The sequence below is a fragment of the Ornithorhynchus anatinus genome, chromosome 5 (genome assembly GCF_004115215.2).
Source record: "Ornithorhynchus anatinus isolate Pmale09 chromosome 5, mOrnAna1.pri.v4, whole genome shotgun sequence".
Classification (NCBI taxonomy): domain Eukaryota; kingdom Metazoa; phylum Chordata; class Mammalia; order Monotremata; family Ornithorhynchidae; genus Ornithorhynchus; species Ornithorhynchus anatinus.
The window spans coordinates 91,614,290-91,639,275 of NC_041732.1; the positions used below are offsets into that span (position 1 = coordinate 91,614,290).

The window sequence follows — 24,986 nt, forward strand, 5'->3', positions numbered from 1 at the left end:
GAGCAGGTGAGAAGCCGATTCCCATCTTCCCGCCAATGTGGGAAGCCAGTCAGGGGCTGGGGAAGGATGAAATTCTTTTCATCGGTAGCTTGGTTCATCTGCCGATCATCTGATCAAACAACCCCGGGAGCCTCACTCATTACCTAACAGCACCTTTCGCAGCATTGTAATAATAACAATAATAACAACGGTGGTACTTGTTCAGCGCCCTTACCCTGTGCCGAGCTTAAACCTTGCTCCGAGATGCCTCCGGACACATCAGATTGCCTTAATAAAGCCACAGGTTCTCTCTTCTCTGGAGATGTAATAAAGTAACCGAAGGATGGCTACAAAGACAAGTGAAGGTGTTAAAATCTAAAAATTATGGAACTATGAAAACATTCTAGACTCAAACAGGCAGAATGTCATACAATTACTGAGCTAATGGAATACACAGCATGCTCTGCCAACTCCACCTAATAATAATAATAATAATGTTGGTATTTGTTAAGCGCTTACTGTGTGCAGAGCACTGTTCTAAGCGCTGGGGGAGACACAGGGGAATCAGATTGTCCCACGTGGGGCTCACAGTCTTCATCCCCATTTTACAGATGAGATAACTGAGGCCCAGAGAAGTGAAGTCACTTGCCCACAGTCACACAGCTGACAAGTGGCAGAGCTGGGATTCGAACCCATGACCTCGGACTCCAAAGCCCGGGCTCTTTCCACTGAGCCACGCTGCGCACCTGGCCTCAAAGGCAATATACAGATGATAATGCCAAAGCGATGTCATATTTTAAAACGGGCTTATGGTTCCCAGCAGGCACTTCACGATTCTAATAGTCTTCTCTTGCCATTTAGGAAGGATCCCTTCCACACAGAGACATGTCAGTTGCGACTACTAAATTCGTTGGAGTCACTGTTTTTATGGGAAGTTGTTCCGCCAGACGGCAATCGGTGCAAGAATAGTTTCCCCATGATAAAGGGGGTTGCCAACTAATGAGAACGGACACAGGTGACAGGCTAATAGGGTCAGAACATGCAACACAGATAGTTTCCGGCCACTCTCAAGCCGAGGCTTCAGTTACCCGTTTCACATCAATGCCACCTCCGAGACAGCCAAGCGCTTCCGACCTCTGACCGAAGAATTCTCCCAGAGACAGCCGTAAGTAACTGGCATCGTGTGGGTCAACACCCGATACCGTCAGGGATCCCCTCAGCAAGTTATAGTTAATAGAAGCCCGCCACGACGTGTCCCCTGAACCCGCCGATGTATTCTGGGCATCTATTTTCTCTTCCTGTGAAGAAAATTTTAAAAAAGTTAGCCACGGAAGACAATCCCAAGTTTAAAAAGAGCCTAAGTAAGGAAGCTAAGGAGAGCCAGAAAGGAAAGGGTTTTCTAGAATATTCTGAATAGCAAGATACGGTGAGTTCTTAAGCAGCGTGGCTCACTGGAAAGAGCCTGGGCTTCGGAGTCAGAGGTCATGGGTTCGACTCCCGGCTCTGCCGCTTGTCAGCTGGGGGACTGTGGGCAAGTCACTTCACTTCTCTGGGCTTCAGTTACCTCATGGGGATTAACTGGGAGCCTCACGTGGGACAACCTGATGACCCCGTATCTACCCCGGCGCTTAGAACAGTGCTCTGCACGTAGTAAGCGCTTAACAAATACCAAGATTTTAAAGCTGATCTGGAGCTATTTTAAATGCAGGGAACGAATAAACAGGGGCTCATAAAAGTCAAACGTGCCGATTTAGTAGTCAGGGCTGCCCAGGAGGTGTACGGTCACCCAGAGGGCTCGTCCGGTGGTCCGACTGTCTGATCAGATTAAGAGATGAAAAATTCTACCCAGACTCCCTGATTAACAGGAAGTTTAATCAGTTTTGTAAATTCGATTACTAGAGGTTATGCGAATAGATCAGGGACTTGCCTTCTAAAGACTGTAAATTCCTCTTCCTTACGGGATAAAGGGAGATGGCTAGGTAATGGATTTTTGAATCCGTCTCAGTAAAAGGCAGCGTGACTTGCGGAAAATACCCCGGGGTGGGGAGCCAAAAAGAGCACCAGAGGGAGAGAAACAGTTACGCCTTTTAAGGGAATCACTTCACAATCTAATCTGAAATATATTCGCACCTTTTCTTCTTCAAGGAAAATGGCTTGATCTTATTTTCCAGTGAAGGAATGGCGATCCCAGATCTTTACTAAGGAGAACAGACTCACTTGGGAAGAATTCTGTAGTTCACTCATAAAGAGTTCAGATCTGGCTGCGGGCATCTCACACCGCCTCCTTAGGCTAAAAACACATATGTGGTCAAATGACTAACCTGCATAAACCTGTGCGCTCTCTCAAATTCTTCTTCATCTTGGGCAATCAGCGCTACTGCGTCAGCTTAAAAAGTTATTTAGAAACTATATTAGTGTCATCGTCTTTAAGCACACACTGAGACTACAAGTATAAAATTCAGAGACGGTTATGGAAGGAAAGTGGGAGAAAACACACAGTGAGTTGGAAAATCTGCAGAAACTAGCGTCGCTGAAGTGTTCTGCAAGCCTTCCCGCATATCTCAGTCTTCGTGGACAGGCCTTTTTGCCTATTTCCCACCCGAATCAGGCTCCACTCTTTTTGACACTGCATTCATTCATTCAGTAGTATTTAGTGAGCACTCACTATGTGCAGAGCACTATACTAAGCACTTGGAACGTACAATTCGGCAACAGATAGAGACAATTCCTGCCCAATGACGGGCTCACAGGCTAATCGGGGATGACAGACAGCAGAGCAAAACACAAGAAGACAAAAACAAGACAACGTTAACACGATAAATAGAATCAAGGGGACGTACATCTCATTAACAGAATAAATAGGGTAATAGATAATATATTCAAATGAGGACAGTGCTGAGGGGAGGGGAAGGGAGAGGGGGAGGAGCAGAGGGAAAGGGGGGAAAGGGGGCTGAGCTGAGGGGAGGCGAAGGGGGAGCAGAGAGGCAGCAGAGGGAGCAGAGGGAAAAGGGGAAGCTCAGTGTGGGAAGGCCTCTTGGAGGAGGTGAGCTCTCAGTAGGACTTTGAAGAGGGGAGGAGAGTTAGTTTGGCGGAGGTGAGGAGGGAGGGCGTTCCGGGACAGTGGGAGGACGTGGGCCGGGGGTCGACGGCGGGAATCGCTTTGCAGTGGCGAAGTCCAGGAGTGCTGGGTATCTTGCAGTAGCTAGGGTAAGAAGCAGGCAGCCCCACTGTCTGTGAGAGGAAAAGGCGGGCTCGGGACGGGAGGCGGCGAGGACCCAGAAGCCACGGCCGCCGCACCGCTCGGATTATGGCTCTGAGGTCTCCGTGCCGTCCTCCAGCCAAAACCCTTCCTCTTGGACGCCGAAATGGATCCTTCCATTCGGTCCGCTAAAAGCTGGATGCCAAAATGGATCCTTCCATTCGGTCTGCTAAAAGCTGGACGCCAAAATGGATCCTTCCATTTGGTTCTGCTAAAAGCCGAGTGTGCTCATTTTCTAATCGTTAACATCTGTCGGCTCGCGTCCCGGCCCCGCCGCCGATCTGCTGTGTGACCCTGGGCGGGCCAGTTCACTTCTCTGTGCCTACAAAATGGTGATTCAATACCTGTTCTCCCTCTTAGACCGTGAGTCCCATGTGGGACCCGATTATCATGTACCTACCCCAGCTCTTAGTACAGTGCTTGGCACGTAGTAAGCACTTAACCCAAGTATCGTTATCATCATCGTGACTATTATTATTATTAATAACTAGGGAGGGCTCGAGGACGGGGACTGGGCAGCCGGGCGGAGATGGTGGCGAGCAGGGTCAAGACCAAGGAAGTGAAAGGAAAGAGCAAGAGGAACACCGGGCCAGCCACGCGGGCCAGGCCCAGGTGGAAACCCAGGGCTAAGGCCTTGCGGAACCACACTCTAGCACTTGCCCTCGGCGGCACTAACGCCTCACGTTCAATAGGATGTGCATCCCAGGAAACGTCCAGGTAGCCAGGCCTGGGCCCTACGCTTCACTCCCTTCGTGGCCTAGTGGCTGGAGCGCAGGTCTGGGAGTCAGAGGTTCATGGGCTCTAATCCCGATTCTGCCACTTGTCTGCTGCATGACCTTGGGAAAGTCACTTAACTTCTCTGTGCCTCAGTCACCTCATCTGTAAAGTGGGAATTGAGCCTGTGAGCCCCATGTGGGTCAGGGACCGATTTGCTTGTATCCACCCCAGCGCCTAGTACGGTACCTGGCACATAGTAAGCGCTTAATAAATACCATATTTATTTTATCAGTATTATCATTAGTCTTCCCGAATATCTCAAAACGCATAGGTATCGCAGAAATCATTTAAAGGGTTTGAAAACCGTTTTACCAAACTAATAAGAATCTTCTGAGACCTAGGAATCACTGAGGTACGGTTGTAAACTCATTCCTTCTGCCTTAGATTAGTTAAGCCTGATCTGCTGAGTTCCACCATGTTAGTTCAGGGGTGTTTTTTATTTTGCCAAGGCTGTTCCAAAAAACAAAACAAAACCAAAAAACCAACAAAGCCTACAGCATCCAAATATCCTTTGCAGGGTTAAGATTAGGGAAGCAGCGTGGCTCAGTGGAAAGAGCCCGGGCTGGGGAGTCAGAGGTCATGGGTTCGAATCCCGGCTCTGCCACTTGTCAGCTGTGTGACTGCGGGCAAGTCACTTCACTTCTCTGGGCCTCAGTTCCCTCATCTGTAAAATGGGGATGAAGACTGTGAGCCTCACGTGGGACAACCCGATTACCCTGCATCTACCCCAGAGCTTAGAACAGTGCTCTGCACATAGTAAGCGCTTAACAAATACCAACATTATTATTAAGAGAAATCTATGCTTGAAAAAATTATATTTCTCCTGGAGGCAGCAGAGCAAAGCAGAAAGCGCATGGGACTCGGGTTCGAGTCTCAGCGCCACCACTGGCTTACTGGGTGACGTTGGGCAAATGACCACCTCTTTGGGTCTCCATTTCATCATCTGTAAAATGGGGATAAGATAGATGCCGAGTGCTGTGGGGATGGGGAAGGTGCCTAATCTCATAGCCTTGTATCTACCACAGTGCTTAGCATATTGTAAGTGCTTGTAAACACTACCAAAATACTACTTTAAGATTAAGCGGTAAGAGAAAAACTCACTTGAGAACTTTTGGAGGAGATCCCTACTCGGTTTGCTCCAGTTTCCTTTTTTTAATATGTCAATTCAAAACTCTCAGGGATGTTTCATTATCAAAATTCTTTGCCACAGATCTTAGAGGACCTTTATACTGAATAAAAAAGGAATATCCTCTGATCATGGCAAAAAAAAAAAAATCCCAACTGAATATATGAGAGGACCAAAGAGAGAGAGGAACTTGTGTTGACTTGGTATCTTAAAAAAATAAATAGTGGTATTTGTTAAGTGCTTACTATGCGCAGAGTACTGTTCTAAGTGCTGGGGGATACAAGGTGATGAGGTTGTCCCATGTGGGGCTCACAGTTTTAATCCCCATTTTACAGATGAGGAAACTGAGGCACAGAGTAGTGACTTGCCCAAAGTCACACAGCTGGCAAGCGGCAGAGCCAGGATTCACACCCATGACCTCTGACTCCCAGGCCCGGGCTCTTTCCACTGAGCCACGCTGCTTCTCCAACTTTAATATCCAGATGTCAGTATTCTATTTCGTTTCCTCTAAGAGACAAGGCAATTAGCAATCTTATCCTTTGTTCACTTATTCAGAAGAGAACAGAGGCAACAGATATATTTTGTATTTATAACCTCACGCCAGAGAAATAAGTCATTTCAGAGAAATGGGGGAAAAAAATTACCAACTTACATCCAGTCCTGAAGTTCTCATTCATTTGATCAGCCAGAGAGTGGTTTAAATTCTGTTCTTTATCGAAAGAGGTATAATAGGCAAGATCGGTCACCCATTTACCTTCTTCATTTTGATAGACCACATTGTGTGGTGGATCAGCTCCTGAAAAACATGGATGCAAACAGGCAAAGCAGTAAAGCTCTTGATAACAAATTTTAAAATTCATATTTTGAGGTCCTAAATCTGTTTTAGGAGTAATTCTTACATTTTCTTTTAAAAATAGAGCCTTAAAAATCTACAGATAAATCTACAAAAATCAAACCAAAGTGGACTTTACACCTACAAACGCATCTCGACCCTCTCTATGGAAACTTACCCTTTTCAGTGTAATCCCAAGGTTCACATGTTCGCCTTTCAGCAGTTGGAGACCAGTAGGGGTCAGGTACACCGAATGTAGGATCACTGAGTGGTTTTATAAAAGTTTTGTCAGTATTTCCTTGGGCAGGAATTTTGGGAATTTCGCCAGCCTCTAAAAATCCATCAGGTAAAGACAAGAGGGCTTCAGGACTTGATGCAAAGGTTGAAGTCTTCTGAGCTGAGAGCAATCCCTGCTGTAAAAATGTATCTGGAAAATCAACATCCCCTTTCCTGCTATTCATGTCCTGAAGGTAGAGAGAGTCAAGTTTCAGGTCAGTGGCATCGATGGTCTCGGATGTATTTTCATCAACTAAAGCATCCTTTAAAAGCAAACACTCCATTAGGCATTGAAATAAACACAAAAATACAAATTTAAGGAGAAAATGGGATTCAATTGCCTTTTTATGGCATTCGTTAAGCATTGACTGTGTGCCAGACACTATACTAAGTGCTGGGGTCGATACCAGATTGGAAGCCGTCCGTGTCCCACGTAGGGTTCACGGTCTTAAGCCCCATTTTACAGATGAAGTAACTGAGGCACAAAGATGTGAAGCGACTTGCCCAAAATCCACTGGCAGAAAAGCGGCAGAGCAGGGATTAGAACTCAGGTCCTTTGACTCCCAGGTCCACGCTCTTTCCACTAGGCCATGCTGTTTCCCTTTGAACATGCACATGTACCAAAGATAATACTAAGACACTTTAAGCAATTATATACTAGGCTGTCACTTAGGAAAAGAGCAGAGCACCCAGCAGAAAAGAAAAACATTCACCACAGAAACCAACTTGGATATCAACTTGAAGGTATTAAATCCTAGTATTTAAATTAATATTGAGGGCGAATCTACCTGCAAAAACCGTAAATGTATTTATTCACTCATACCCACCATTTACATCAGGTCTTGTGAATATTTGAGGAAGACAAGCGTGCACGAAAGGAGAACACCAACTCACAATGAAGAGGCAGGGAAATTTCAAGACCACAGGGATTATTTATAAAAAGTAGTAGAAAACCCGAGTGAAATCTCAAACAATTCCCATTGAAACTGTTTGCCATCGGTGAATTAAGACACCAGTGAATTTTACTAATCCTCTTTACTAGTTTAGATATGTCACTTTCTTCTTTTAAATGCTCTGTGCCTCAGTTTCCTCATCTGTAAAATGGGGATTAAAGCCCACTGCCACCTAAACTGTGAGTCCCTCACGGAACAAATAATAATAATAATGTCGGTATTTGTTAAGTGCTTACTATGTGCAGAGCACTGTTCTAAGCGCTGGGGTAGACACAGGGGAATCAGGTTGCCCCACGTGGGGCTCACAGTCTTAATCCCCATTTTACAGATGAGGTGACTGAGGCACAGAGAAGTTGTGACTTGCCCACAGTCACACAGCTGACAAGTGGCAGAGCCAGACTGTGTCCAACCTGATTACCTCAGTGCTTAGTATGCCCTTAACAAATATCATCATCATCACGAAAAAACTTCACTTAGAGCCAAAGATAACATGGGAATTTCTACCCTTTAAATTTCATGGAAACAAAAGCCATAAAATTAAAATCAACACACTATTCATTTTCTGCATTTCTTTCATCATTCACAAATATTCTCTGAATACCCATTTGGAACTGAACTACAACGATAGGCAAGTATCCTGACTCACTCTGTCGTGATATTGAATTTACTTCATTAGCAATTACTTGGGAATATACAAAAATCCTGTGCCAAATGAAAATGTTATATCTGATGAAATCATTCATTCATTCAATAGTATTTATTGAGCGCTTACTATGTGCAGAGCGCTGTACTAAGCGCTTGGAATGTACAATTCGGCAACAGATAGAGACAAGACCTGCCCAATGACGGGCTCACAGTCTACTCCACTTCATCATCACTGGCATAGTCTTGATATCGAATCAGTGACAAGCTCGAACGTTGCCAGAAATCCAGTTATACCAAAGAAAGGGGATCCAAAGTGGCAAATACAGATACAAAATATTATGCTCATAAAACTTACCTACATAGAGAGGTCACCTAAGTTTAACAACTTAATCTTTGGCCATTTACTTGAGCTGTCAACAGCACTTCTTAATTCACACTTAGCTGTCAAGTTAATCAGCTAGGTAATACAGGTTACTTGAGGGCAGACTTCTAGACAAACTGTGGGAAGCTAATACTGAGTTGACGGTAAAAATCCAATCATGAACTAAAAAGTACGATCCGTCTTCAGCTGAATTGGGAATTTACAGATTGTCCAACTCGAAACCTGAAACTGCCTTCGTTTAGAACTTTAGGGAGTCACCGGATTCCACATGAGTAGTTTCTTACAAGCCTCACTGACCTACATCTATCAATTTCAATCCCTCGATAAATCCCAGGTGCCCGAGTCTCCTCGTCTTTTAAATTATCTGTGACTCCAGATTATCTGTGCCTCATCACCCTTCCATTCTAAAACATAATCAAAGTTGAGCACCACAAGCAAATCTAAACCTATATTACTCACAGCAAATATTACCCCAGAGGTGCTAGAAAGTCTCAAAAATTCATATAATTGCCTTATGTCAAGACAAGCAGCAGGGCTAGTGGGTAGAACACGGGCCTGGGAGTCAGAAGGACCTGGGTTCTAATCCTAGCTCGTGACTTGTCTGCTGTGTGACCTTGGACAAGTCATTTCACTTCTCTGTACCTCAATTACTTCATCTGTAAAATAGGGAATAAATACTGGGAGCCCCATGTGGGACAGGGGCTGTGTCCAACCTGATAAACTTGTATCTACCCCAGTGCTTAGTACAATGCCTAGCACATAATAAGCACTTAAATACCATTAAAAAAGAAAACATTGCCATCCATAATTTCTTTTAGAATGTTTTAGATTTACTTTTTTTTTTTTTTACAAGAGGAACCGTTATGAAAATTTACCATGCTGTGACTTGGAACGCAATCTTTGGTAAAAACCTCTGTAGAAGTAGGAACGGAATCTTTATTTTCTTCTCTTAATGCTTCTCTTGCACTTCCCCAAACATTGAGTATCATTGTTTTTGCAGAAAACGGTGGCAGGATATTATCAATGCATTCGCCATCATTACCACAACCGCCATCACCTACAGAATTAAAGAAAAGTACAGTTAAATTATCCTAACAAGCATCCTATTCTGATGATTCCAAGAATTTCTCCTTTCATCAGTGGCATTTACTGAGCGCTTACTGTGTGCACAGCACTGCATGAAGATCTTGGGCTTCCTCCCTCCTACGCGCTTACAGTCTAGAGGACTTAACTCTTGCAAAATAATACTCCCCTGCTTCTCTGGCTAGTTTTATTTCATAAGAGGAGCTGGAATGTAATCAGGACATTCCGATGAGAGATAGGAGTAATTACTCCCATCCCTGAAGATTCAACATGAACTAAAAACACCAGAAGAGTTGGTGAGAGTGTACATTCCTTTGGGTCGCACTGCTTCTGTTCTACTTTGCCACCATTCGGGAAGGACTCAAATACTCTTAAATCGATCGGCGGTACTAAACGACGGTTTATTTTGCCCAGAGAGCGTTGTGCTAAACTCTTCGGAGGGCACCATGCAGATTAACAGGGGAGCCATGAATTAAAGTTACAGGTAAGGGAAGCGACTGTGTCTAGGACCTGTCGATGTCTAAGCGCGTGGGAGAAGCAGCGGGGAAGATAAACGTCTTCTACCATCTACTATTAGTTACGCTGAGTTACGTACTCTCCCCCTACCTCTTCACCTCCATCTACTACAACCCAATCCACGCACGTCATTCCTCCGACATTAACCTACTCTCGGTATGTCCCCCCTTTCCCTCTGCTCCTCCCCCTCTCCCTTCCCCTCAGCACCGTGCTCATGTGCTCATTTGTATATACTTTTTTTTACCCTATTTATTTTGTTAATGAGGTGTACATCCCCTTGATTCTATTTATTGCTATTGTTTTTGTCCGTCTGTCTCCCCCGATTAGACTGTGAGCCGCCCGTCAATGGGCGGGGACTGTCTCTATCTGTTGCCGAATTGTACATTCCAAGCGCTTAGTACAGTGCTCTGCACATAGTAAGCGCTCAATAAATACTATTGAATGAATGAATCTCCATCTTTATTTACCTCGCTGTGGACCCTTGTCCACATCCTCTCTCCGGCCTGGAACTCCCTCCCGCCTTCCTAGCTGAGAATTCCCCACTCCCCCCCTCCTAAAATATCTCCTCCAAGAGACCTTCCCTGATTAAGCCCTACTTTTCCCTACTCGCCCTCCCCTCTGCATCATCTATCCACTTTTTAAAAACTGGTATTTGTTAAGCACTGTGTGTCAAGCACTGTTCTAATCAGGTTGGGCACAGTTCCTGTCCCACACAGGGCTCACAGTCTAAATCGGAGGGAGGGGGATTTAATCCCCATTTTACGGATTAGGTAACTGAGGCACAGGGACGATAAGTGACTTGTCCAAGGTCACAGAGCAGACAAATGGCTGAGCCAGGGATAGAACCCAGGTCCTCTGACTCCCAAGCACGTACTCCTTTCACTAGGCCAAGGAGCACTTGCCGTGTACTCCCGAAGCACTTCGATATACACCGCAACCCCTCAGCACTTAGGTACACATCTTAATACTCTATTCCTCCTCCGTAATCTATTTTACTGTACTGGTTTTGGCACGGGCCTGGGAGTCAGAAGGATCTGGGTTCTAATTCTGGTCTGTTGTGTGACCTTAGGCTAGTCATTTCACTTCTCTGTCTCAGTTACACCTGTAAAATGGGGGTTAAGACTGTGAGCTCCACGTGGGATATGGACTATGTCCCACCCGATTAGCTTGCATCTATCCCCGGCACTTAGTGCAGTGCATTGCACATTGTAAGCTCTTAAATACCATTAAAAAAAATGAGACACATTTGTGCTAAGTCAACAAATAGCGGCCAAACATCCCTACCTAGAAACCACATAAAATAATCTCCTTTTCAGCTGCTGCTAAACAAAGCCACTATGGTCTTTTATTACCAACACTCCAGTTTACACTCAGCTTGTAATGCTAAGAGCTGGTTTTACAGTAGTGGTTGGTAGGTACGAATCAAGAAAGGATGACCCTGTGCAATGGCAGACGTCTGTAAATGGGGATTTATTTGTTCTCCCTTCTTCGCAGTACAACAAAAGAAAAATGTGTGACAACATGCTTTAGCAAAATAATAAACTGAAGTTAATTCATCTCAACTTGAAAACAAATACTTTTTAAAGGAACACAACCAGCAGACGATTAGAAGTGGAGTACGTAACTTTACGTACACTCACCAGGCACGGGTAGACCGATGATTTGATTCTCTACTGTCTGTTGGAGGCCTCCTTCAGAATTTACAACAGTTTGCACTCCTGAGGGTGGCTCAATCGGGCCGTCACCTAGTTCAGCTCTACAGTCTTGTCCAGTCCTCTCACCTACCTGTTGAAAACAGCATCAGTGCCTTTATTATACAGAGTAGAAATCACATTCTAAAATACTTTTTTCAAGTTTCCAAGCCCCACTAGGGTGGGATGAAACACCATCTTGTAATATCCCGAGGAGAAAAGTTCATTTCCAGACGTATTTGACTTGATAAAACATTTACAGCTTCAATTCTCCCACTTGGACCTCACTTAGGAACGTGCAATAACACACTGTCTGGGCTTAAAAACTAAAACTAGCCCAGACTCTCCAACCCAGAGATTCACAGTCACTGAAGCTGTGCAAGAAAAACCCCTCTCTAAATAGCAGGGGAAACCAAAAAAAAAAAAAAAATTTTTTTTTTTTAAATCATCCTATAGAAAGGTGAGCTAAAGACCATCAGTAAGGAAGGCCAGAAATGCAAAAACTGGAGCAGAGGCTGCTCTCAAATCCCACTTTCTGACTGGGCCATAGCCCAAAAAGAGCAAAATGGCTCCGGCAATATTTAGGTTTGGGAGTCGTGCTCCATTGTTCCAGGAGAGCCCTTCCCTGTACAACACAAAGAACCAGGATGGCATATTGGATAGAGCAAGGGCCTGGGAGTCAGAAGGTCATGAGTTCTAATCCCGACTCCATCACTTGTCTGCTGTGTGGCTTTGGGCAAGTCGCTTCACTTCTCGGTGCCTCATTTACCTCATCTGTAAAATGGGGATTGAGACTGTGAGCCCCACGTGGGGCAGGGATTGTGTCCAACCCAATTTGCTTATATCTACCCCAACTTTTAGTAGAGTGTCTGGCACCCAGTAAGCACTTACATAGTTGTTGGTATTTGTTAAGCGCTTACTATGTGCAGAGCACTGTTCTAAGCGCTGGGGTAGATACAGGGTAATCAGGTTGTCCCACATGAGGCTCACAGTAAATCCCCATTTTACAGATGAGGTAACTGAGGCACAGAGAAGTCAAGTGACTTGCCCACAGTCACACAGCTGACAGGTGGCAGAGCCGGGAGTCGAACCCACGACCTCTGACTCCGAAGCCCAGGCTCTTTCCACTGAGCCACGCTGCTTCCCATGGACTCCCAACTACCAAATACCATGGACTCCCAAAAAATACCATGGACTCCCAACTAAGCCTGCCAATGATATCCCTCCATGCAAAATGGGGAGAATTCAGCTCAATCCAAAATAATTACAATTCATTCCAAAACCTTCAACCAACTAGTACCTTTTTATATTTAAAGCTACCAGTCAAGTATATGAAGGTTACTACAAAACTGATAAACACTGTTCTGATACCTTTAACTTCAATGCCTACCACTAGTCTCAGCGAGCAGAATGTTTTCCTTTCAATAGTCTCAAGAAAGAATTGGTGTTCTGAGATTATTTTTCTTCTGAAAACTAAATGTCCTTCTAACAAGAGTGCTTCTCTTAAATTCTGATTGTCAGCTTCCCTGAATTCATGCTAGCAATCCTTTCCTCCAGTGGCAATCACAAAATCCATTGCTGGGAGAACCTCCTGAAAATGAGTCACTTAGAAATTCTTCTAAACCATTAGCAGCTGTGAAATACAATTTATCATACTGATAAATGGTAACACCCTTCAAAGACTAAGTACAATCTTTAGCATAAGGGTTTTTTTGTACCAAAAAACCTTTAGCATAAGGGTTTTTTTGTCCCCCCCTTTTTGTACCAAAAGGTGCCCCATTCGAAAAGAATCTCTTACATTTTCTTCCAGGAAATTGCTCAAATTAGATGTGGATGAAATTTTACATTACGATAAGACGGTAATATCTGAGAGAACGGGCTGGACAAAAAAAAAGAAAAGGTGGCTTAAACACGTAATTACGATTTTTCACTTGGATCTCGTTTGGTCCCTTCTAGTCAAATCCCCAAAATCATTTTACTGTCAAACCCACAGACTAAATAGGGGCTTTCATGCTTTCAAAATGCTCATTTGGCCCAAAGGCACTATTTCATTACAAAATTGCGGTTACCCATTTAAAGAAAATGCAAGCCCTGTACCTAACTTTAAAAAGCATACCCCCCTTTGGTAAAATAACTTGATGGCTTCTCGGGATTTGAAGATCTGAACGATGAATGCATTATGTAGTCCTTTGGCAGTCTGAATTCCTGCTAAAGTTATCGAGAACTGAACTGTTCAACAGCGGCTGCCTCCAATCCCCCCGGCAGTAGGGGAGCTTTATTTTTTTAAAGTCATCCAGGAGCAGGCAAGTGATGCCCAAGAGTAACTCTCTTCAGCATGATCAGCGACTCTGGAGAAGCCAGGAATATTTTTCCATCAATTTCCCATAGACAATCAATCAGATGGGATTCAGACCTACCAGAGTTTTACTATTTTCCGATAAATTAAAATCTGAATTTGATTCTGGAAGTTCCTGTGCTTCGAAGTCTTCTCTTAGCATTCCTGGGAACGCCAGCTGTTCAAAATAAGCTTCCAAATGATCATCATAAAACTCTTCATCATCAATATCTTCATCTATTGAATAAAAAAAAAGAGGGATGACTTTAGAAGCTCATACCAGACACTGCTAAGACCAAAGCTCATTGTATTTAAAGTGCCTTAAAAGAACTGACTAAATTTTCTCCGCCTGAATTAGAGAACTTTCTACGAGCTACATATTCAACTCCTAATCACTGGCCTCTTCACGCTCAAGGCCCCAAGGACAATTTGACCATCTCCTCAAGGTTCTCCTAATCACTGGCCTCTTCACTCTCAAGAACCCAGAGACGATTCAACCATCTCCTCGGGGTATCACCGGATTAAGTAGTTATTGCTGTCTTTTACCTCGACTACAAGGCTAAAATGTCGCCAGCCCCACCGTGATCCTTCAATCCCTCTCCTCCAGTCAGCCCATCCCAGTCCTGCCCTCCCTACCCCTTGCGCCGCCCCCACCCTTCCGCCCTCCCCCGTCTCTGTAATCCTGTTCCCGTGCCAGCCCCGTCAACTCACTCCCATCCAACTCCTCCCCACCCCTCACGCCATTCCCTCCCCCAGAAACCCCTTCCCGCCTCCACCAAATGTGGCCTGTGGAACCCCCACTCCATCATGGGGAAGTTTCTCTTCATCCTTGACCTGTTCCTGACCCAATCACTCCTCCTCCTCATCATCACTGAAACATGGCTCTCCCCAGACTCTATGGTCTCCCCTGCTACTCTCTCCGGGGGCGGGGGGGGCCTCAACTTCTCCCACTCTCCAGACTCATTGGGAAAGGAGGGGTTGGCTTCTTTTTCACATCTCAGTGACACTTTCACACCCCTTTCTTTCCCTTCCTTCAAAGCCCATATCATCCATTTCTACCACCCCCTCCAGATTCTAGTTCCAGTCATCTACTGCCCCCCAGGTCCTAGCTCCAACTTCTTTAACCATTTTGATCCCCCCTTCTCACATTCCTTCTCTCTTTCTCCATACCTACGTTGATCCTTGGGGACTTCAACAGCCACACAGATGTCCCCGGTGACCCTTCCCGCTACCCATCTTCTATCACTCCTCAATAACAATAATAACCATCATCATCATGGCATTTGTTAAGCGCTGACTACCTGCCAGGCGCTTCACTGACCTCCTGCTCCACCCCACCTCGCCCCACTCACTCACTTGGGCACAACTCAATCTCATCATCTCAAGACATTACGATGTCTATGCTCACCAACTCTGTAATCCCTCTGACCAAAATCCTCCTCACTCGCCTTCTCTCCCACACACCTTCTCCCTATAAATCTGTACTGTTCCCCCCACCCCCCGCAAGACCCCTCTGATTTTTAGACCTCATCCCATTTTCTCAACTCATCATGACCTGCTTAGCCTCCATACCCAAACTACCTTCCCTTGATGACCAAATTGAGATTTTCAACACCACCCTCTCTACTGAGCTCAACACACTCGCTCCCCTATCCCCGCGATCTCATACCAGTAACCCAAATCCCTGGATCACCCCCACGGTCCGCCTCCTTGGCTCCTGTGCACGAGCCGCAGAGTGTTGCAGGCAGAAATCTAAATATCAGGCTGACTTCATCCATTTCAGGTTCATCCTTGGGTGCTTTAACTCTGCGCGGCAAAATTAATTATCCCCACTTATTGACATCCATGCCAATCACCCTCGCCACTGTTCCAGACATTTAACTCTCTCCTCAGGCCCCTCTCCTTCAACCTCTGTCATCCCTTGCCCCCAGTGACCTGGCCACCTACTTTATTAAGAAAATTCATTCATTTATTCATTCAATAGTATTCACTGAGCACTTACTGTGTGTAGAGCACTGTACTAAGCGCTTGGAAAGGTACAATTTGGTAACAAATAAAGACAATCCCTACCCAACAACAGGCTCACAATCTAGAAGGGGGAGACAGACAAAACAAAACAAGGAGATGGGCATCAATAGCATCAAATATAGATATATATATATATCATTAATAAAATAATACTACCAGACGTGATCTCCCTATAACCTCCCCTCTCCTCCTCAGTTCCGACCTTGTCCTGCACTCTCCAATTCTATCTTTCCCAGCAGTATCTCTAGAGAAGATGCCCTGCCTTCTCTCAAAATCCACCCTCTCCACCTGCACATAAGACCCCACTCCTTTGCCCCTTATGAAGACACATGCCCCTTCCTTTCTTCCCTCCCTAGCAGCCATCTTCAACTGTTCACTGTCCTTCCACACTGCTTTCAAACATGCCCATGTCACCCCATCCTAAATAAACCCTCCCTTGACACCTCCGCTCCCTCCTGTTATCACCCCATCTCCCTACCATTCCTCTCTAAATTCCTTGAGCGAGTTGCCTACACCCACTGTGTCATATTCCCCTCCTCTAATTCTCTACTTGATCCCTTCCAATATGGTTTCCATCCCCTTCACTCCACAGAAACTGCCCTCTCAAAGGTCACCAATGATCTCCTTCTTGCAGAATCCAACGGCCTCTACTCCATCCGAACTCTCGATCTTTCGGCTGCCTTCGACAATGTTGACCACCCCTTTCTCCTGGAAACATTATCCAACCTCGGCTTCCCCGACACTGTCCTCTCCTCGTTATCCTTTTATCTCTCTGGCCGCTCAGTCCCCTTCGCCGGCTCCTCCTCTGCTTCCCACCCCGTAGCTGTTGGGGGTCCCTCAAGGTTCAGTTCCGGGTCCCCTTCTATTCTCCATCCACACCCACTCCCTTGGAAAACTCATTTGTTCCCACGGCTTCAACTACTCTATGCAGATGACACCCAAATCTATCTCTCCAGCCCTGATCTCTCTTCCTCTCTGCAGTCTCGCATGTCTTCCTGCCTTTAAGACATCTGGTCAGCTCAAGTTTAACATGTCCAAAACAGAACTACTTATCTTTCCTCCCAAACCCTGTCCTTCCCCTCACATCCCCATCACATGTAGACAGCACCACCATCCTTCCTCTCCCACATGCTCGTAACCTTGGTGTTATTCTTGACTCCTCTCTCTCTCACTGAAGCCACATATTCAATCCATCACTAAATCCTGCGGGTTCCACCTTCCCAACACTGCTAATATCTAACCTTTCCTCTCTAGCCAAACCGCTACAAGGTTAATACAATCACTTATCCTCTCCTGACGAGACTACTCTATCAGCCACCTTGCCGACCTCTCGGGTTCCTGTCTCTCCCAACTCCAATTCATATTTCCCGCTGCCGCTCGGGAAAAAAAAAGGGTTTCAGGACACATATCCCCACTCCTCAAGAAACTCCAGCGGTTGCCCGTCCACCTCTGCGAACAAAAACTCCTCACCACTGGCAATCACTTACCTCCTTCTACCTCACCTCGCTACTCTCCTACTACAAGCGAGCCCACACACATCGCTCCTCTAATGCTAATCTTCTCGCTGTACCTCGATCTCGTCTATCTCACTGCCGATCTTTCATCTACATCCTCCCTCCTTGTTTGTTTTATACCTACCACCTTCAAGTTTCAACAGATCTCCCCTCATCCTGCTGACTTCATGATTTGGTCGACTTCAATCACATCCCCTTTCAGCCTGCATTTTCCAGACTTAAGAATCAATCCTCTGGCTAGATGCTCACCCCCTCTCATTTTAGTCATTTGGTTACTTCTCTCTGCACCTTTTTCTTCCCGAAATACTGCAGTGAGAAATGTACCCGGTATTCCAGACGTGAGAAGGAATAAACTTGAGAAATGTGCCTCTATTATGATCAAAGATAGAAAAGATTATCAACGGATAACTTCAAATCTAAGAAACGGGTTAAGTTAAATGCTTTTGCAAGAAAGAACCTGCCCTAGTTCCCCCACAAGTTATAACTCTGAAGCTGCTAAATTTCTAGAGGATTCCTATAAGGGTACTACAACAGGAAAAATAACTTATACTTTACCGGTAGAGTCTTCTAAGCTTGTAAGAGACAGCAATTTCTCATTTTCTAAAAAACTGCTAAGGCTTATATTTAAAGAGTCATCTTCAGGCAACTTTTCTCCAGGCTCAGGTATAACGACCTACAAAGAATTCAAAATACCTTCAAACACACAGCTAAAGTCAGAGTGCTTTATTCTGGATCGCTTGAACTCAGATCAAACCACTGTTTCGCTTCCAATACAAGTGCTACGATCTTTCCTAAGGAATATTCTCATCTACTTGTGTAATCAGCTATCCAGTGGTGTGTGTCATTACTTGGAGTCCCTCACAGATGGGTAGACGGTCACCTTCTACCTGGGGCTCTAGGTCCTTGAAGGAGGAGCGGGAGAGTGAGAGAAATGAGGTGGAGGCTGAAAACATTAGGAGGATTTATGATTAAGCATCATATTCCCCACCCGCCCCCAGAATATTAAAACATACACCGTAACTGCTGCCCAATAAGTCAGTCAGTACACCGGCATCCCACAGACACCGTCTTCACATCCTGCCTCCGGCTTGGAACGCCCTCCCTCCTGTTATCCGACAACCACTCTCCTCCGCTTCAAAGCTTTACTGAAGGCACTTCTCCTCCAAGAGGCCTTCCCAGACTAAGTCCACTTTTCCTCTTCTCCCACTCCCTTTCTACATCACCGACTTGCTCCCCTTGCTCTTCCTCTCACTCAGCCCCAAAACGCTTACGTACGAACCCGTAATCTTATTTATCCCTTTGCTCTTCCCCCCTCCCAGCCCAAAGCACTTATGTATTTACCTGTAATTTTATTTTTCTGTACTGATGTCTGTCTCCCCAACTCTAGAATGTGAGCTTGTTGTGGGCAAGCATGTCACATAAATAAGATTGAATGACTGAATAAATGAATGGGAGCAAAGCGGGGAATCACCAATATGTATTTGGCACTCCAAGAGCCAAACCATTAGCTTCATCCCCACAGCTTTTTGGACAGGATGAGCAGCCATATGTAGCCTGCCCTGCCTCTTGAAGTTAGAAAGGAGCTGCAGATGAAACCGTGGGTTCCAGCTACCCTCTGCTGGCAGATCGCAGGCCCCGGCCCAGCTCCGGAACCCGTGGTAATTACAAATAATAATAATAATAATAGTAATGATAATGGCATTTGTTCAGTGCTTACTAGCGCTGGGGTGGATACAAGCAGATCGGGGTGGACACTGTCCTTCTCCCACTTGGGGCTCACCGTCTCAATCCCCCTTTTTCAGACGGGGTAACTGAGGCCCAGAGAAGTGACTTGTCCGAGGTCACACAGCAGACGAGTGGTGGAGCTGGGATTAGAACCCATGACGTAGATTCCCAGGCCCGTGCTCTATCCACCGCACCCTGCCGGTATGCTGGGGGGTCCTCGGACTACAAGGCCAGGAAGTAGGCTATTTCACAGTTTCCAGCAGGATCCAGTGAACTAACTGATTCAGGTACGGTGGGTCTTGATATGGCCCCATGACTCCGGATGACAAGCCATTCCCGTCCGGGGCCGCCAAGCCCACCCACCCACCCGCGGTTGTCTACCGGAAGCACCCGCGATGCCAAAGATGGGCCAGCTGGCTCAGAGGCACCGGCCGAGCTACCCTATTCTCCCCCCGACCGCAGTTTGGGAATGACGGCGGCAGGTGGGCAAGCAGCAGCCGTGAGAGGAGCCTCTGGCCAGGCCTACTGCTCAGTGATACTAGCAGGGGACAGAAGAAGAGGGTGGGATGGTGACAGAAACAGGGAGAGGGGTTCGTTCATTGAGCCCACTGTGGGCTGTGGGCAGGGAATGTGTCTGTTATATTGCACTCTCCCAAGCATTCAGTACAGTGCTCAGCAGAGAGTAAGTGCTCCATGAGTACAACTGATTGAATTTTCCTAGGCACTTGGGAGAGTACAACAGAAGCGAGACAAGCTCTTCTTCACCCTTTCCTTCCCCTCTCTCTTTTCCACTGTCCCCTACTCCCTCGAAACCCTGCCCCCTCAATGCCCCACCTCAAGTTGGGCCCTGAACTAAGAGTGAAAAGATGGTACTACTGGGATATTAACCGGGGAATTATTTACCTTGCTCGCTCTCTCCGTCATCTGCGGTAGTACATACGCATCAGCAGACAGACCTGCTTATAAAAATATTAAGGCAAAATAACTCTTAGTAGAAAACACATGCAACTAAATTAGTGTCCTTACTTGCAGTAATAAATTGACATTTACAATATGGATATGTACAATACCCAGGAAAAGCTTTGACTTCATCATACCAAAAGGCCATTTTCAGTAGGAAGGGACATTGGAAAAAAAAGCTTCTACATGCAGGAGTTTCTAAGTTTGATCCTTTCAAAGATTTCCCTACAACAATAAAATCTACGACATTACCTTGGCTGATGAACTTCATATTTGTGTCAGTGTCGCTTTGTTCTCCATCTTCACGCTCATGCTGTGAAGGTGACCGTTCTAAGGTTAATTCCTTCCTGAGGACCTCTGACGTAAGGCGAGTCCCTGTACATCTGTCATTTTCGCTACAGAAAAACCCAGGTTAAAGACTATTATTATAATTATTATAACTAAGTCTATGCATCACCAGGAACTAAATGCCACTTTTAGTGGTCCTAGTTGATGAGTACCCGTTTCCTCCATACACAGTCATTTAGAAACCATTTAAAGTAATTTTGAATTTAAAAAAAATTCCACAGAGTGGCTCAGTGGAAAGAGCATGGGCTGGGGAGTCAGAGGTCACGGGTTCAAATCCCGACTCCGCCGCTTGTCAGCTGTGTGACTTTGAGAAGCAGCGTGGCTCAGTGGAAAGAGCACGGGCTTTGGAGTCCGAGGTCATGGGTTCGAATACCGGCTCTGCCACTTGTCAGCTGTGTGACTGTGGGCAAGTCACAACTTCTCTGGACCTCAGTTACCTCATCTATAAAATGGGGATTAAGACTGTGAGCCCCACGTGGGACAACCTGATTCCCCTGTGTCTACCCCAGCGCTTAGAACAGTGCTCTGCACATAGTAAGCACTTAACAAATACCAACATTATTATTATTATTATTATTATTATTATTATTTTGGGCAATCACTTCACTTCTCTGTGCCTCAGTTACCTCATCTGGAAAATGGGCATTAAGACTGTGAGCCCCACGTGGGACAACCTGATCACCTTGCATCCTCCCCAGAGATTAGAATGGTGCTTTGCACATAGTAAGCGCTTAACAAATGCCATCATTATTATTATCATTATTTAATGTTTGGCTACATTTGGTCAGTACATTATTTTAATTAATCATATCGATGATGATGATAATAATAGGTTTACTCTACATCAAGCACTGTGCTAAGAACTGAGATAGATATAAGGTAATCTGATTAGACAGAGTTCCCTTGCTACATTTTTTAATGGTACTTGTTAAGTGTTTACTGTGTGCCAGGCACTGTACTACGCGCTAGGGTAGATACGAGATAATCACAGGTTAGATACAGTCCATGTTCCACATGGGGCTCACAGTCTTAATCCCCACTTGACAGATGTGGTAACAGAAGCACAGAGAAGTTAAATGACTTGCCCAAGGTCACAGCAGACGAGTGGCAGAGCTGGGATTAGAACCCAGGTCCTTTTGACCCCCAGGCCTGTGTTCTATCCACTAGACCACACTGCTTCATTTGGGATTCACAGTCTACGAGGGAGGGAGAACGGGTGTTTTATCCCCCTTTTACAGATGAAGGATTTCAGTTTCAGAGTTTAAGTGACTTGCCCGTGTCCACACTGCAGGTAAATGGTGGAGCTGGGATTAGAATCCAGGTCTCCTGACTCATCCTGTGCACTTTTCAGTCAATCGTATTTGAGCGCTTAACGTGTGCAGAGCACTGTACTAAGCACGTGGGAGAGTACAACATAACAATAAACAGACACATTCCCTGCCCAAAATGAGGTTATACATGAGAAAAAAGAAATACGTCAAGAAAGATGCCTTAAATATCTACTAGATAAATCTCTCCTTGATTAAAATATTATGGCAAAAAGGTAAAGGAAAAAAATAGAAGGGAGAACCATTGTCTTGGGGTCAAATACAGAAGGTTTTGAACCTTATACCCCCATCAATATAAAGAATATTTCATATATAAATGATACAAGTGGATGAAGTACTAAGCTTTGACAAAACAGTAAGATATATCTGTTACTCAGCTAAACTGTTCTAAAGAACCCAGCTTCACAGGCAAGAGTCATCCTCATGAGGAGAAAATCCAGCTAAATTTGATCCTTAAGAGGTCTACTGGGAGATTCACTGAAATGAAATCAAAAGGAATGATTTTACATGGTTTCATTTAAACGAATCTTTTTCGTTGTTCAGATCTGTCAAAGGCTCAGTGAAAAATAATGCAAATACTCAAAAGACAAAAGCGGATGGATAATTTTGTTCTGTGGCGCATGCACACTATAATGGGGATTTTTCAATTTGTACTACCCAGTACGGTTCCATTTTAAAGGTCAACCCTACAAAATGAAGACAGATTGAGTACAAATGTGGAGAAGACACCATAAAAAGTTTCATTAATGTGCCCACATATGCCTTAAGCAGAGTTTTGTAACTGAAATAACAATCGTCCTCCACACCTTCTACTTAGCTGATGAGATTAGAACGTTTCGTTGTTTTATCTAAATACTGAATCACAAACTCCACAGAGAAACTGAACACTAAAGGGATCCAAAGCTCATGTTGCAGCCTGGAACTGTTTCAGAGATGCTGGCATTTAAACAGCTGCTACATTTTATTTCAGCTTTCATCTTAGGCCATGAAACCAATGTTTAAATTGCTAACCTGATTTTCATATTTTTTTTTTTTTAATCAAGTCAGCCTGGAATTTTATAATAAAAATTGAGTTTTCTCGAGGCTAAGAGTTTAACCTTTATAATATTCCTAGAGCAATAGATAGTAACCTCAAAGCCTAGAGAGAGATAGTTGCCTTTAATCCTTTAAAAAGCAATCGGTTCACAAACATAGCTGACACTACAATTTAGCCACTAATTCAGAAAATGACATAATTGCCTTCCTGTTAAGATCATTTGGCTTTGGCCTTCTGACACTGCTCTGTGAAGAACAGAATAGGAGTTTAATCAAAAGAATGGTAGAAATTGGCCAAATAAAAATAGCTTTAAAGTAATCCTGAGCCAGTCGGTGACACGTAAGTATTTTCTAAAAAATGAACTTCAAATAGAGAGCAAGGGCAATCTCCATAGAGAGCTGTGAAGTGATCACTATAAAGTTAGTGCCGTTTTTCCTAAAGAATGAAAAGGAGACATTACTTACCCATCATGCTGGAAGCTGGCCAGCTTCCCTTCTGGCTCTGTGCCAGGCTGACTACCATGAGAAGATCGAGACATAACTGAAAATCTGTCTTCTAGGTAAGATGCCTGAACGTCAGAATATCTGCAGAAGAACGTTTGCTTTGATTAAACCAAGGAATGGTACAGTGGCATGTAAGTGGACATATTTCCAAGTATTAAAAACACAGGATTGATAAAGCCTCTGCAAAAACTGATTTCTATTCTCTCTGGTCACAGGACAGCCCTCATTAGTGGTATTCACAGCTGCTACATCAGAGTTAGGATTATATTAACTCTACATTGTTCTTAGACAACCACTTGGATGACTGATTTGTTGTCAAGTGATTTTTGAAATTGGCGCCATCAAAATAACCACTGTTTCCAGAGTCTTAGGGGCCCTTCCAAATTACGGAAGAAACTAGATATCATCAGAACCCAACCTGGGGCAAGACACTGTACTCAACTCTAAAGGAGCTGAAGATAGGAAAGTTACTGAATGAACTAGATTCTATCAAGTCCCTTGGTGGTAATTAGGCCTTTAGGAAGCTATAACAGCCAGGCATTTGAGACAGACCATTTGCCATATACTAATATAGGATGCAGCATAGCCTAGTAGATAAATCACAGGCTTGGGAGCCAGAGGACACGGGTTCTAATCCCACCTCTGCCGCTTGCTGCGTGACCTTGACCAAGTCGCTTAACTTCGCTGTGCCAACTCTTCCTAAACTACAAAATGGGGAGTCAATACCTGTTCTCCTTCCTACTTAGATTACGAGCCCCATGCGGCATAGGGACTCTGTCCCTCCAGATTAACAGTCAATAATATTTGAGCGCTTACTGGGTGCAGAACTCTGTACTAACGACCTAGAGGAATAAACTATTAACCCTACCACTTAGCACACTGCTTGACACGGAATAAATCCTTGACAAATACCATAAAAAGTTAATTCAAAACATCAATGGTGTTTACTGAGCACTTACTGGGTGCAGTGCACTATATTAAACTCAGAGTAAAATACAAAAGAATCGGTAGACACGCTCTCCGCCCACAATGAGAGTGTTGCTCTCAGGGCTCAAATCTTACTGCTCCTAGGAATCGAATTCACCGTGAAGGCGGTACTTAGAAAGAACGGTAGCCTGGGATCCGACAGCTGAGAGGAACCCGATTTGGGGGACGGTCAGCAGGACTATTGGGAGGCATTCATTCAATCGCATTTATGGAGCGCGTACTTGTGCGGAGCACTGTTCAGAGGGCGTGAATGCCCAGGACCCTCTCTCACGTGATGCTCACTGCAGATGAAGCCATTACAGTACCACCAGTTGACATGGCGGCAGAGAGGAAGCCTCCATCAGAAGCCGGCTCGGAAAGGATCTGCGGGCCCCTCCGCCCTCTGCAGGCTTCGCCCAACGGCTTGCTCTCCCGAAAAACGGAGACGAGCAGCAGCGTGGCCTGATGGATGGAGCACCGGCTTGGAGGACCTGGATTCTAATCCCGGCTCCACCATTTGTCTGCTACGTGACCCTGGGCAAGTCACTTAATTTCTCTTTGCTTCAGTTACCTCATCTGTAAAATGGGGGATTAGGACTGTGAGCCGTATGTGGGGCACGGACTGCGTCCAACCTGATTTTCTCCTAACTACCCCAGCCCTTAATATAGAGTCTGGCACACAGTAAGTGCTTAACAAATGCCACAATTATTATTAGGTAACTGC

The 24,986-nt window shown here is 45.0% G+C and overlaps 1 protein-coding gene across 6 annotated transcripts in view; it reads right to left on the reverse strand.

The window, feature by feature from the left end:
* CEP192 (centrosomal protein 192) overlaps positions 1–24,986 on the reverse strand; it is a 104,876-nt gene that overhangs the window by 69,772 nt on the left and 10,118 nt on the right. For 4 of the 6 annotated variants that reach the window (XM_029065486.1, XM_029065489.1, XM_029065488.1 and 1 more), the window contains exons 3-14: positions 23,258–23,377; positions 20,334–20,476; positions 20,025–20,080; positions 17,952–18,069; positions 13,937–14,091; positions 11,469–11,613; positions 9,105–9,286; positions 6,152–6,512; positions 5,794–5,937; positions 2,301–2,365; positions 1,068–1,277; positions 215–326 (exon numbers count right to left, since the gene is read on the reverse strand). In XM_029065486.1, coding sequence (XP_028921319.1) covers positions 215–326; positions 1,068–1,277; positions 2,301–2,365; positions 5,794–5,937; positions 6,152–6,512; positions 9,105–9,286; positions 11,469–11,613; positions 13,937–14,091; positions 17,952–18,069; positions 20,025–20,080; positions 20,334–20,476; positions 23,258–23,377 — 1,811 coding nt within the window. The remainder of the gene's footprint in view (positions 1–214; positions 327–1,067; positions 1,278–2,300; positions 2,366–5,793; positions 5,938–6,151; positions 6,513–9,104; positions 9,287–11,468; positions 11,614–13,936; positions 14,092–17,951; positions 18,070–20,024; positions 20,081–20,333; positions 20,477–23,257; positions 23,378–24,986) is intronic. The other 2 variants (XM_029065485.1, XM_029065487.1) reach the window with 2 other exon arrangements.